This window comes from Podarcis raffonei, chromosome 12 (genome assembly GCF_027172205.1).
Source record: "Podarcis raffonei isolate rPodRaf1 chromosome 12, rPodRaf1.pri, whole genome shotgun sequence".
Taxonomy (NCBI): Eukaryota; Metazoa; Chordata; class Lepidosauria; order Squamata; family Lacertidae; genus Podarcis; species Podarcis raffonei.
In genome coordinates, this window is record NC_070613.1 from 35,514,213 (window position 1) to 35,527,694 (window position 13,482).

The 13,482-nt window shown below is 39.0% G+C and overlaps 1 protein-coding gene across 7 annotated transcripts in view; it reads left to right on the forward strand.

The window, feature by feature from the left end:
* The window catches only part of PALS2 (protein associated with LIN7 2, MAGUK p55 family member), a 39,182-nt gene that overhangs the window by 12,830 nt on the left and 12,870 nt on the right, over nt 1-13,482 (forward strand). For 3 of the 7 annotated variants that reach the window (XM_053410621.1, XM_053410626.1, XM_053410624.1), the window contains 5 exons: nt 5,194-5,315; nt 7,230-7,382; nt 7,860-8,012; nt 8,602-8,829; nt 10,846-10,977. In XM_053410621.1, coding sequence (XP_053266596.1) covers nt 5,199-5,315; nt 7,230-7,382; nt 7,860-8,012; nt 8,602-8,829; nt 10,846-10,977 — 783 coding nt within the window. In that variant the 5' untranslated portion in view covers nt 5,194-5,198. The remainder of the gene's footprint in view (nt 1-5,193; nt 5,316-7,229; nt 7,383-7,859; nt 8,013-8,601; nt 8,830-10,845; nt 10,978-13,482) is intronic. The other 4 variants (XM_053410625.1, XM_053410622.1, XM_053410623.1 and 1 more) reach the window with 2 other exon arrangements.

The following is a 13,482-nucleotide window of genomic DNA, read 5'->3' on the forward strand; positions in this document are numbered from 1 at the left end:
GCTTGGGAGAACTACATACATGATAAATAGTACTGGCAGATTACTAATGGCAAGCATATTCTAAATATCATGGAGTCCTAATCAATATAGAACATAGTTTTGTAGCTAGGGTGGGAAAATAGAAAGATGTAATCTGTTTAAAGCTTCATTCCTAAGTACACTTACTTAGAAGCAAGTCTCATTATACTCAGCAGGATTTTGGAGTAAGCATGCCTGGAATTGCACTGGGAATTTTGACACTACATAGCTGCTGTAGATTATGAATAGGTAACTATGCAAGCCTGGAATAAGCAAAGGAGTGGCCTAATTTTGGAAAGCATTTTTTTAAAGAATGGCATTGACCATACTTGTATTAATGCGTAAAAACACTATTTAAGACTTTAATATATCCACCATTCTTTATACGATTCTGCTGGAAGCATTGAATTGAAGCTGCTCTTGAGGGGAAAAATGAATCATTTCCTTCAAAATTGTAGAGTAATAGTGTGTGTGTGTGTGTGTGTGAGAGAGAGAGGGGGGGGGACCCCGAAATGAGAAACAGTTGCCTTCAACCTTTTACATTGTATCTTAAGATGAAGAATGTTTGAAATATCCTATGTTTTGCTGTGCCTCTAAAATATGTGGGGAAGGGCCATACCTCAGTGGTACCGCGTCTGCTTTGAATGCTGTAAGTTCCAGGTTCAATTCCTGGCATATCCAGGTAGGAATGGGAAAAACTCCTCTCTGAAATCCTGGCGAGCTGCTGCCAGTCAGTATTGAGATAGATAGACCAGGGCTGTTTTCCTAAGACGTGTGTAGCTTTCAGATTAGACATTATAGTATCACATGCAATCACATGTAAAGGCTTAGGGTTTATAACCTTGATAAATATGAATTGGTGTTCATGTGGAATATGATGGGCATAATTCATGATGATAAGTAATTGGTTTCTTTAAGGATAACTTGTTTCAAGAGAATTGTATAATTTGTATGTTTACTTTAAAGAAAATGCTTTCATTCATGGTACTAAGGAGCTATTGATTAATTGCTGAAGGATATTTTCATGGCCAACAGCACGACTGGGTTCAGAAAAAGACATACCTAAACTGGTAGTTCTGACTTACAGCTATTAACCAGTATGATGAAGCTCATTTGTAAGATGCCATTAAAACATTGTCTTCCTTAAGCTTAGAGTGAATTACAGTTCCATATAACTTTTCTTGTAATACATGACCTTAGAAAGAAATTATACTGGCCACCACAGTTGAATATTACATTCTGGGCTGGACGGACATTAACCTAACTTGTTAGGATCATTTATATCCTGCTGAGGAAGTATGTGCTTCCTCACAAAGATAAATGTCGGCCACTGCATTTTAATAGTATAGATTAATATAATTTATACAAGACTGATATTGTTGGATAAACCACCACTGTTTGAAAATGGTTGAGATAGTCTTAATTGCTTGTTTGTGGAGCTCTGTATGAACAACTGTTGATAGAAGTCTGATAGAAGTTGTTTTTTAGAATGGTGGACATGAACATAATGGATTGGGCTGGTTGCCATCTCTCTCTGGATTTTGAATAAAGGGAATCAACATTCATTAAAATTGCAGACCTATCCACACACTAAATTATTCTTTTATATAATCCAAATGACAGTGTGTTAAAATAAAGGACAAATGTCTGTTGAGCAAATGAGTTTTGAAGAGCCAGCCAATCTACACACAACAGAGAAAGTCAAAATAACTCTAGAGATACCATGGTGTCCTTCCTTGTTCCAGCTATAGCAACTGGACAGAGCCAAAATGAGAAGCTGTTGCTCCTCAGACTTCCAGTGGAGTGGCGAGGATATGAGGCAAGATATGAGCAAGCCTGGTGGTAGTGGTATGAATGTGCAAAATTTGTGGATCTGTCCCTGAGATGGGATGGGATTGGATGTTGGGAAAAGAAGCCGTGGTGATTCACTGCCAGTCACACTGTAATAGGTTATGTTCTAGCCATGGAATTAATTGGCTCATCTTGGGCCAGTCTCATTTCTCAGAATAGCCTCTACCTTACAGGGTTTTTTGGATTAAATAATTGGAATAGAGAGGCGGTGTCATGCACATGCTCCCAAATTTATTAGAGGGGAGTTGTTCCAGCCCAATTTCAGACATCTTCTAAAAACTGAACTGTTTAGATAGGCTTTCACAATATGAGGTTTTTTTAAAACCAACCAGTATCTACTGATGCTTTATTCGGTCTATAGGTATCTATTAAACGTAATTAAAGACTGATTTTATTGCTACTATTATGTTGTAAGCAGCCTTGTTACATTTTATGAAAGAGCTTATTATTCATTTTCTAATAATAATACATTTGCTTTTATAACAATTAACAGTTATAATGTGGGCTCATGTTGCAAGATGTGTACCTGAAATGGGCCATATCAAATAAATTACAACAGCAAGACTGATTGTGTTTTGTACAATTGGCACAATATAAATTTTCAGGAGCTACTATATACAGTGGTACCTGAAGGAGTGTCTCCACCCCCATCGTTCAGCCCGGACACTGAGGTCCCACTCCGAGGGCCTTCTGACGATTCCTTCACTGCGAGCAGTGAGGTTACAGGGAACCAGACAGAGGGCCTTCTCGGAAGTGTCGCCCAACCTTTGGAACGCCCTCCCATCAGATGTCAAGGAAATAAACAACTACCTGACTTTAGCAAACATCTGAAGGCAGCCCTGTTTGAATGTTTAATGTTTGATATTTTATCGCTTTTTTAATATTCTGTTGGGAGCCTCCTGAGTGGCTGGGGAGGCCCAGCCAGATGGATGGGGTATAAATACAGTGGTACTTCGGGTTACAGACACTTCAGGTTACATACGCTTCAGGTTACAAACTCCGCTAACCCAGAAATAGTACCTCAGGTTAAGAACTTTGCTTCAGGATGAGAACAGAAATCAGGCTCCGGCGGCGTGGCAGCAGCAGGAGGCCCCATTAGCTAAAGTGGTGCTTCAGGTTAAGAACAGTTTCAGGTTAAGTACCGACCTCCGGAATGAATTAAGTACTTAACCCGAGGTACCACTGTATATTGATTAGGATGTGAGCCTTGGGTTTAGTGAAGTAGAATTTTTTAGTCCCCCCCCCCCTCCCGTATATTCTCAATTATTATACAAATTGGTTCCAGTAATAGGTATTATACAAACATCATTTGTCCCTACCACATTACTCCCTAAGACAATGGCAACTTCAGTTACTTGGTGAAACATAGCCATTGAGAGACAATTTTAACTGTGTGCCCTGTGAAGAAGTACTTTCTTTTGACTGTCCTGAACTGTCCTTGCAATATTCAGCTTCACTGGATGGCCGCTGTTCTAGTATGTCTGTTTTTGTTCACACCATGCATAATTTTACACACGTCTGTCATGTCCTGCCCCCTTCCTTTTTCTTGTTTTCTAAACTAAAAAGCTCCCGATATTGTAACCTTTCATCATAGGGGAGTGGATCATTTGGTTGTCCTTTTCCAGATGTATAATACCTTTTTCTGAGGTGTAGAGACTGGAACTGAACACCATGTAGCTTATACATTTGTCTCAAGCATGTAGAAAACCTGTGGGTGTACACAGACATATTAGATGTAAGAAAAATGTTTGTGCATCTTTCAAGATCTTTGAGTTTAAACATGGTGGCAGCTTACACTGGTTGTCTTGGTTTCTTTAGGCAGAACTGGAAAAATATTTTAGATGGCTAGGTGCTAGTATCTGTTTCTTCAAGTTCCAGAACAGCCTGGATTATTAACTTGAATTTTCTGCTATGCCTGCGTTGCTCCCCCTAATCTTTATGTTAACTATCACAACTGCATTATGTTTCAGAAACCTTAAGAGTGATTGGCAACAACCTTGGTTTATCCACTAAAGAAAAAAATCCCCATTGCTGTCAGAATTTCTGAAAGCATAATGTGACTGTCATTAGCCTCCTACACATGCTTTCAGTGAGAACTTGTTTGCTAGGAAGAAATGGGATGCATTTATTAGAAAGTGTGGGTATAGCAGCTATTCCTTAAAACCCAACTCCATTTCACTTTGAGAATGGTACTATATGGCTGAAAAATTGTACTTAGTACAACTGGCTAGAAAAAGAAATAGATTTTTGAAGAAGGGGCTATTAAGAGTGTCTTCTGTTCATCTTATACAATAAAGGCAACTGGATTACAACAGTACAGAATCTACTGGAATTTTCTCAAATGAGATTTGTGTTCTTAACAGACTTGTTGCTTGTGTTTTTGTGGCTTTGAAAGTGGTAGCTGCTTTTTCTTCTCAGCTTATTTCTGAATACTGGCATACCTTCTTTTCTCAATATTATGCACTTAAGATGTTTTGTTTAATGGTGGTGGGATTTTGATCAGCTAAAATTTAAAGCAACTGTGAGAGTATACTTGTGCCTTCAAATACAATTGCGGGCAGTAATTACATCCATTTAGGTTCAGCACTATTGACCATGTCTTTTATATCTCTATTCTAAGCATACAACATACACAGTAACTGGGTTTGAACTGTGCCATAAGCAGTAATGATGACTGTCAGGGAACTGCCATTGGAACGAGAGGAGGAGGAGGAGGGGCTCCACGACGATGCTGGAGAGGGGCCAAGTAGGGAGAGAGGCAGGTCTCCTGTTGGGGAAGAAAATCAGCGCGACACCAGGGATGGAGGGGGACCAATGGGGGAAGCGGAGAGCAGGCTCAGAGACTCTTCACTGGACACCAGCGGAGAGAGCACAGGTCCTCCGCTACCCATGCCCACCCTGCGCAGAAGGCTTCCGCGCAGGGAGGCTAGGAGGAGACTGGGCGTCAAACAACTTTTATGTTGGAAAAGGTTGAAGAAACGCCCACTGTCGGATTCTGCCAGCGACTGAGCAGCCACGAAGTGAGGGGCTGTCCAGCCAGGAAAGGTTTAACCAGGCCACCTACCCAGGAGTGGCGGCAACTTACGCACAAGCAACCCCATAACCATTACAATGACTTAGCTTTTTACACACTTATATGTAAACTGTTGAAATGCTTCTTTAAAAAATAGATAATCAGATAACGTGAAAACAGTGTGCTTGGGCCTTAAATAGTTTAATGACAGTTTTAAAGGAAAAATCGGCATGCTGAATTTATTTGATTAAGCCTAACTTTTTTAAAAATGAGCTCTTGCTCAACTTCTCCCTTTTCATCTTTGTTTTCAGCAGCAATGCAGCAAGTTTTGGACAACCTTACGGACTTGCCTCCATCAGCAGGAGCTGAAGAAATAGACCTTATTTTCTTGAAAGGAATTATGGAGAATCCTATTGTAAGATCACTTGCTAAGGTGACAGTGTTGTTTAAATATATATATAAGTATATATTAATATTAATATTAACTTCAGAATTTAGCATGAAGGTGGGGCTGGAAAGAACTCAGTATATGGAAAGTTGCTGGACTTTATCATGTGTGCAGTGGGGCCTAGATTTCTGTGTCTATAACCCTCTTGGTATGGACTAGCAAGATTCTGCAATGAGTGTGAAGAACTTACCTCACAGCTGAATATGCTTCAAGTCCCTGTGTACAAAGTGATGTCATCCAGCATGGAAAGGGGATTGTAATGTTTTAGAACTGGATTGTTGTATTTGATGTTTTAATGTGTTGAAAACCAATTTCAGATTATTTTTCCTTAATAATACAAAGTGATATAGAAACAAAATGAATTATAATTATAAGCCTTTTGAAAGGCCTGAGCATTTCGGGGGGATTTTGTCTGCTCCTTTCAACCCGGTGTTCTACTCTTCCCACAGACACTCTAGATATGTTTCTGGTGACTCTGAGTTCACTGGCAACTATTACTTAAGGCAGTTTCCCATATTATAGACAGTTAGGATCACAACATTGTATACATAAGTTCAGTAAAGGAACGCTGATCTGTTTTTCTAAAACTTACAATAGTTGAGGATAAATCTATACTTGTGCCAAAAAAATGAATCGAGTAGAGAATCTGATGGCTGCTTAAAGAGAGAAACTAAATATATGAGTTTATAGTTTCCATATCAGAATTCTTGAATGCACTGTTAACAGACTTTTAAAGATAAAATGTGTATATGCTGGAAATTTGGATATCCAGATTACATTTTGCTAGCAACACTTTCCTTGCATCAAGATCTCAAGGAGTGTGATTACAATTTATTTGTATGCTGGTTTTTTAGCTCAAAGGCACTCATAGCAGTGAAGAGCAGACTAAAGTAATAAAGTGCCGTAAATAGATCAGTGAGCAAAACAGTATACAAGGCAGCAGCATCACAATTCAGGAAGGCCAGAGAAAACCCTTCCCAATGAGGATTTATGATAGCTCAGTTGGGTAGAGCATGGTCTGATAACACCAAGATCTCAGGTTCAATCCCCAGATGAGACAGCTGCATTGCAGAGGGTTGGACTAGATGATCCTCGGGGTCCCTTCCACCTCTACAATTCTGTGATTCCGGGTAAAAGGTGCTTTCACTAACCATATATCACCCACAGCTGCCAACTTTGTTGGCCTATTTATGCTTTAAGAAATCAGTTTCGCATGTATGGTGACGGTGCACAGAATTAAGTGAACACTGGTCCCCATAACAGGGACGCGGGTGGCGCTGTGGGTAAAACCTCAGTGCCTAGGACTTGCCGACCGCATGGTTGGCGGTTCGAATCCCTGCAGCGGGGTGAGCTCCCGTCCTTCGGTCCCAGCTCCTGCCCACCTAGCAGTTCGAAAGCACCCCTAAGTGCAAGTAGATAAATAGGTACCGCTTTATAGCAGGAAGGTAAACGGCGTTTCCGTGTGCTGCGCTGGTGCTGGCTTGCCAGAGCAGCTTCGTCACACTGGCCACGTGACCCGGAAGTGTCTCCGGACAGAGCTGGCCCCTAGCCTCTTAAGTGAAATGGGCGCACAACCCTAGAGTCGGACACGACTGGCCCGTATGGGCAGGGGTACCTTTACCTTTACCTTTAGTCCCCATAACAGTTGCGAAGGTGAGGAAAAAACCTGCTAACCTTGTTTCTGTAGCTAGATACATTTTATTGCTCCCACAGAGCTGTATGCTAGCCATAGTATCTTGCTTGTATTGCTAGAGGTAGGGGAACCAAATAACTATTCAGAAGATAGAGTTGTATGCTAGACTATCTGAACAAGCAACCAGAGGCAATACAGTTGGAGAAGCAGAGTTGTTAATCAAAAATTTTCCAGTCAATCTAAGGTCTATTTTCCAATCTTCACAGGCTCATGAACGACTGGAAGATTCTAAGCTTGAGGCTGTCAGGGACAACAATCTGGAATTGGTAAATGAGATTCTTGAAGACATCAGTCCATTAATAAATAAAGATGAAAACATTGCAGAGTTGGTTGGTATACTGAAGGAGCCACACTTTCTGGTAAGATTACTTGATTCTTAACAATAAAAAATACTTTTGTTCACTCACTATAATGTATCAAAATCAATTTTCATCTAATTAAAGATAAAACACTGTGTCCTTTATCCAGAGAGTTAGTTATGCTTTGCGTCATGCTGAAGTGGAAAAAAACCTCTGTTAATCTTAAACAATTTGTTGCTGTAGTTTAAATGAGATTTAAGCACCACTTTCTAAATTGCAGAACATGCATAGGAAGAATTACCTTAAAATGAAAACTAGTAACAAAGGATTAACTAGAAGCTTACTGTCTTGCTGTTTTGACATGCGAATTGAGCTTATGAAATTTTGCAGTGTCCACTTGTTCACAGAAATGTTGAGGAGTTATTACATTTCTCCTTTTCTGACTGTTGGGGCAATTATCACTTAGAAACAAATGTAACTTTAGTAACCACACTGCTACACTCCATTACATATGTATGTTTGTTTTGTTTTTTGCAGTCACTCTTGGAAGCCCATGATATTGTGGCATCAAAGTGTTATGAATCTCCTCCCTCTAGCCCAGAAATCAATAATTCTTCAGTGAACAATCAGATAGTGCCCGTGGATGCCATCCGTATACTTGGCATTCACAAAAGAGCAGGGGAGCCGCTGGTAAGTAAATTGTGAAAGAGCATTCCGTTTTCCCACCTTCCCTACATACAGAGGGGAGGAATATTTGACATGTCTGTGTGTATTGACTTTCTTGCTTCTCTTAACCTATGTTGTAAGAAGATAAATGCATTCTCAACTGAAGCTATAGCCTAAGGTGTATAAGCTATAGCCTAAGAAGTAGGGAAGGGGAAAGTTCTTAAGTGCATCTGAGTAGTTCAGAATTTTCAAGAGCTGTTCAAACCTTTAGTTGTGTTGGGTAAAATAATGGCATTTACCAGAAACTCCTCAGGGGCCTTGATTTTATATATGTTAACTGGGTAGCATACATTCTTGCTACCTACACAATGGAATAAACCTTAATGAACTCAGAATTGTCTGGAATCATTGCTGTCAGTTAGCTGAAAGCCTGACAAATAGATTTTTGTTAGTCAGTTCCTTATTTGAAGTACTTTTCATTTTTTGGATTTCAGGAACATAAAAGTTTTAACAACTCTCTTGTGATACGCAATCACAGTATTAAGAGTCTAGTTTTAAAATGTGGGTATATGTTGCAGAGATAAACTCTGATGCCCTTCCACTGTTCATTTAGGGTGTGACATTTAGGGTGGAGAATAACGATCTGGTAATTGCAAGAATCCTTCATGGAGGAATGATAGATCGACAAGGTCTTCTACATGTGGGTGATATTATTAAAGAGGTTAATGGTCATGAAGTTGGAAACAATCCAAAAGAGTTGCAAGAACTTCTGAAAAGTATTAGTGGAAGTGTCACTCTGAAGATCCTTCCTAGCTACAGAGATAATATTATTCCCCAACAGGTGAGTAGTACTATGTTTCACTTGAAGGCACTTAATTTGTTTCCTTTCGTTTAATGTTAATTAAATCAACTATTGCAAGGGATAAATTTGGTTATATGTTTTATTTTATTTTTATATTTGTGTTCGTGTGTGTGTGTGTTTATGTATATGTATATATATATATATATATATATATATATATATATATATATATATATATATTCTCATAACTATAGTAATTAGTTGTCTACAGTCAGTGGATCACCAATGGCCACTTGATGGAATATGAAATCCTTATGTAGAGTGTATACTATGCAGGATTAATATGACTCTCTTGTTAGATTATAATCTAACATAATTGCACAAGGTTTTCTTTCATTTAGAATACATACGTTGCCACAACTCGTCAGTGTATCAACAGAGCAGGAGATCACCTCTGAAGCTGCTCTTTACTGTCTACAAAAGGGCTTTACATTACTTTCCTGAATTCCTCTTAAATGAGAAAAAGTATATCATTTACTTTGATACCTTTGTGTCCAACATATGCTTAAACTATATACAGTTTATAGTTAAAACAAAAAATGAGCTACATTTAGTCTTCTTTTATAAATTCTTAGGTTAGCATTTTGTTTTTTCTCAAGATTACAATTTTCTATATTTAAAAAGTTTATGAAAAATATTAAGTCTACACAGTACTAACATGTTGTGAAGTTACATTTGGTTGGCTGGGCTCTGATTCAGTTCTCAAATATGCAGAGTAGAAAAGAAAACCTCATTGCATAAGTAGTGAGCCCATCTTTACAGAAGAAGGATTTGCTGGATCAATTTGTTATGTCAAAAGGGATATTTTTCTTTGAAAAGCACAGAACAAACTATACTGATTAAATGTTTGGAAAGTATTAGTTTTGTCATCAAATGTAAGTTGTTGGTAGACATTCAAAGTGTTCTCAATTCTTCGGTAATGTGTATCTGACTAGTGTTTACATTTTGGTTTTGATTTTTCCCTAGTATTTTCTCTCAAAAAGGCTCTTGGCAGTTTGCATTTTTAGAAAATAAATAAATAAATAAAGCAATATGCGGCAGAAAATATAGAACCACCCATATATGCTCTGCTAACCTGCAAAAAAACTGGAATAAAGCACACCACATAAATTTAACTTTAAATGTATTCAAAAAGAAGTCTCTTAAGGCTTACTATTCCATTGATAACTGAGGTGGTTATTAGTAGGAGGAGCAAGGAAGCCATATTAACTGAGCATTCCCTTATTCCATTGGTCAACTGCAGCCTTTCTGCACTTGGAACTAAGGAGCAGGTTTCTTTTCATGGTAGATAGCAGGGATTGCCGCACAAGTTTCAGTCGTGCACCCTTCTTAATAAGCATTGCCCTCACCTCCTATGATTATTGTTAGCTAATGTTTGGGAAATATTTTAAACACTTAAAACATAGTTTATGCAGCCACTAAGTTTAATGCCCTCATTCATACATCACACAAGTCAAATGCGCATGAGTGAATGTGTGAGCACTCAGAGGGGAACTTGTAGCTGCTGTGCTGCTCTCCAGTTTCATTAATGTGCTTTGCTAAGACAAGTTCATGGTTTGGCTTAGTGTGTTTGAGCCCAGGCTTGTGCGTCAGCTCTCTCTAGACAAGCCACAATCTTTAACCACTGTTTACCCTATGGTGTACAGCTTGTGATTTGCCTGGAGTGAGCTAAAGCGCAAGTCTGGGTTCAGACAACAAGTTCAGCAAAACAATGGCTTAGCAAAGCACAACAACAAAACAACCAGGGAAGACCAAGCTGGCTGTGTTCTGCTCTCTGGGAGCCCACACGCTTACTCATTTGGGCTAAGCCATGATTAGCCATGGTCGGGGTAAGTGTGATGTGAAAACAGACCAATGTCAGTAATTTGTGCCCATTTGTGCGAACTGCTTTTATACTTGCTAGAAACTTAATTGTCTTCTTAAAAACGTGCATTGTCTGGAGTTAAGTAGTAAGCATCATGTGAACTTGCTAAGCCCTTTCATTATTCGTTACAGGTATTTGTTAAGTGTCACTTCGATTATAATCCATATAACGACAACCTGATTCCATGCAAAGAAGCAGGGCTCAAGTTTTCTAAAGGAGAAATTCTTCAAATTGTGAATCGTGAAGACCCAAACTGGTGGCAGGTTAGAAGACAATAAGTTTAATTCAGTCTTCTCTAGACTTGTCATTTCCTCAGCTTTATTCATTTATTTGTTGCATATTTTATCGTTGTGCAAAGTCTTCCTATTCAAATGCACATAGACAGACTGATCTGCCTATGATTCAGTGTCATAAGGGATTGCTTTCAAACTTCAATTGTAGGCAGCTATTTTTAATGTACATCCCCTCGTGGTCAGAATTAGTTCATTCCAAATGGTTGCAATGAATTTTTATATGAAGAAAAATAATGGAATGAGAGAGACAGGAATGTTTTAAATTGGTCCACTGCTGATTGCTAGGGAGCCAGGTTACCTGAGGCTGCTTTATTCAGTCGGAATATAGCATGAATGTTTTATAGAAAACCTAGTGAGGAACAATGTATGAGGTGGTAGGTTTCTTATATAACTTTAGGCTAGCGAGGTTGGCAGATTTTGTGTATTTATTGAGCAAAAAAGGATGTGGTCGAACTTTGATATTACCTTGGCTCTGTGATTCAAAGCATCTCATTTCACTAGGCTCACTGCTCTAGCAGCTGTGGTTTATCCTAGCATTCTGCCCACTGCATTCTAGTTTTTTTTCTAGCTTTCTTTCCAGAGCGTGACTGGGGATCCTGCTGTGTAAGTGGAGATCAGCCCAGATATTTCAAGAGAAATGGAGGTGGAAGAAACACTTCCTATGGAATTATTTGCCTTATTTCCATATAGCTTAGTACTATAAGCAGCTTTGCTCTGTTTTTGCTCCATTTTTCCTCACTCTCCCACCCCTTGCCAGAATATGAATTTCATGTGAATATTGTGATTTTATTCAAGTTGATTGGATTAGATTGGTTTGCATTTTCTTACATTATTTACGGGCTGTTGGCCACATATGCAAGTTTTTGGATTTGAACTGGATTTAAGTTTATACCCCAGTATTGGGAATAAGTAAAAGGAGAAAGAATGACACCTGCTATCTTCAACACTTATGGTTGGGTTACAAAAGTCAAGCTTCTTTATCTTACTAAGAACACAATCTACTGAAATTAGAGGAAATAGTTGTGGTTTGTGTTGCTTTCTGTTCCAAATAAATTGGTAGAAAGCTTTATTAAATATGATTTTGTCAAGCATATAGAAGAACTATATAGAAGAATCAGCATGGGTTCTGCAAGAGCAGTCATCCACTAAACTTTTATAGTTCTTAGTGTCAAGCATGTGGATAAGGGTGATCATGTAGACAGTGCTGTACATGGATTTCTAAAAGGTCTTCATCAGTGTCTCCTGAGTAAACCTTAGCACTCATGGAATAAGAGATTCATAACTGAAAGCGAAGAGTAGAAATAAATTGAATGTTTACCATAGAGAGATAATAAGGATTCTCCAGGGATCATTGTTGGAACTGATGCTTCTTAAGTTGCTGGTAAGTGATCTCAAGTTAGGGGTGGGCAGTGAAGTGAGAAATGACACAAAATTACTTAGCATTATATTTAAAAAAGCAGAATGAAGAGCTTTAATGGATCTCTCCACACTAGATGAATGGGAAACACATGCCATTGGAAGTTACAGCATTCCAAAGAACATTGGGATTTTCTGGTTGGCATGTTTAGTGCTTTTGTCTATACCTTGGCCACTCTGTGGTGTTATTAGGCAGTTGGCACAATTGTTCCTAAGCACCATTTTTCTACTAAGAATTACTTCAGTTCCTTAGTATTCAGGGGAGCTGACGACAGTGAAGCAATTATGAAGACTTGTGGAGGGGGTGGAAGACTTCCAGTGAATCTGATCACTGGTTGGAGCTCATTATAGATTAAACCCCATGGCTGGAATGTCAGTAAAGAAGCAGTTCTTTTTTCAACAATGCTTTATCTTCAGGGTGTTTTCCAATGGAACTTTTCTGTGTGGTTCAAGGTCTGCAATTTGGCCCATATGGTGATGATAAGGAATCCAGTGGGACTTGTATGCAAAGCACTCCAATGATAAAGGCACTTGTGTCTGCTGTCTATCAGATGCAACAATTTTAACCATGTCAGTCTATGAAGTGATTAGAACATTACTTGGTCCTGTGGTCTTGATTCAGTTGGATTCAGTTTTTGAGGTTGAGGAATGTGGACAAGTACAGCCCACTTTGTGTCTTTTCAACCCTTGCCCATCTTGATTCATTACAAACAGCAAGGGATTCATCAGCTGTGTCCAGGAAGGTGTTAAACATCTGCTTGCTAGTCAAAGTGGCCCACTTTTAAAAGTGACAGTGGTGTGACTACTTCTGAATAAGCCTACTCTGGGCCCAGAAGTTCTTAATTATTGCTTTGTTGCTGATACTCCTGTTCTGGGCTGAATATACAAGCACAAAGTTGCTATAGAACTCCAGGCACATGGATCAGGCACAGTTTCTAGATCTTCTTCGGTCAGGGTTCAGGTCTGGCTTTTGAAGCATGGGCAGGCTATTGAGACTGCTTTGTCCTTCCTAGGCTGGGAGAAAAACAGAAGGAGAGCAAACCATTCTAGACCTCTCAG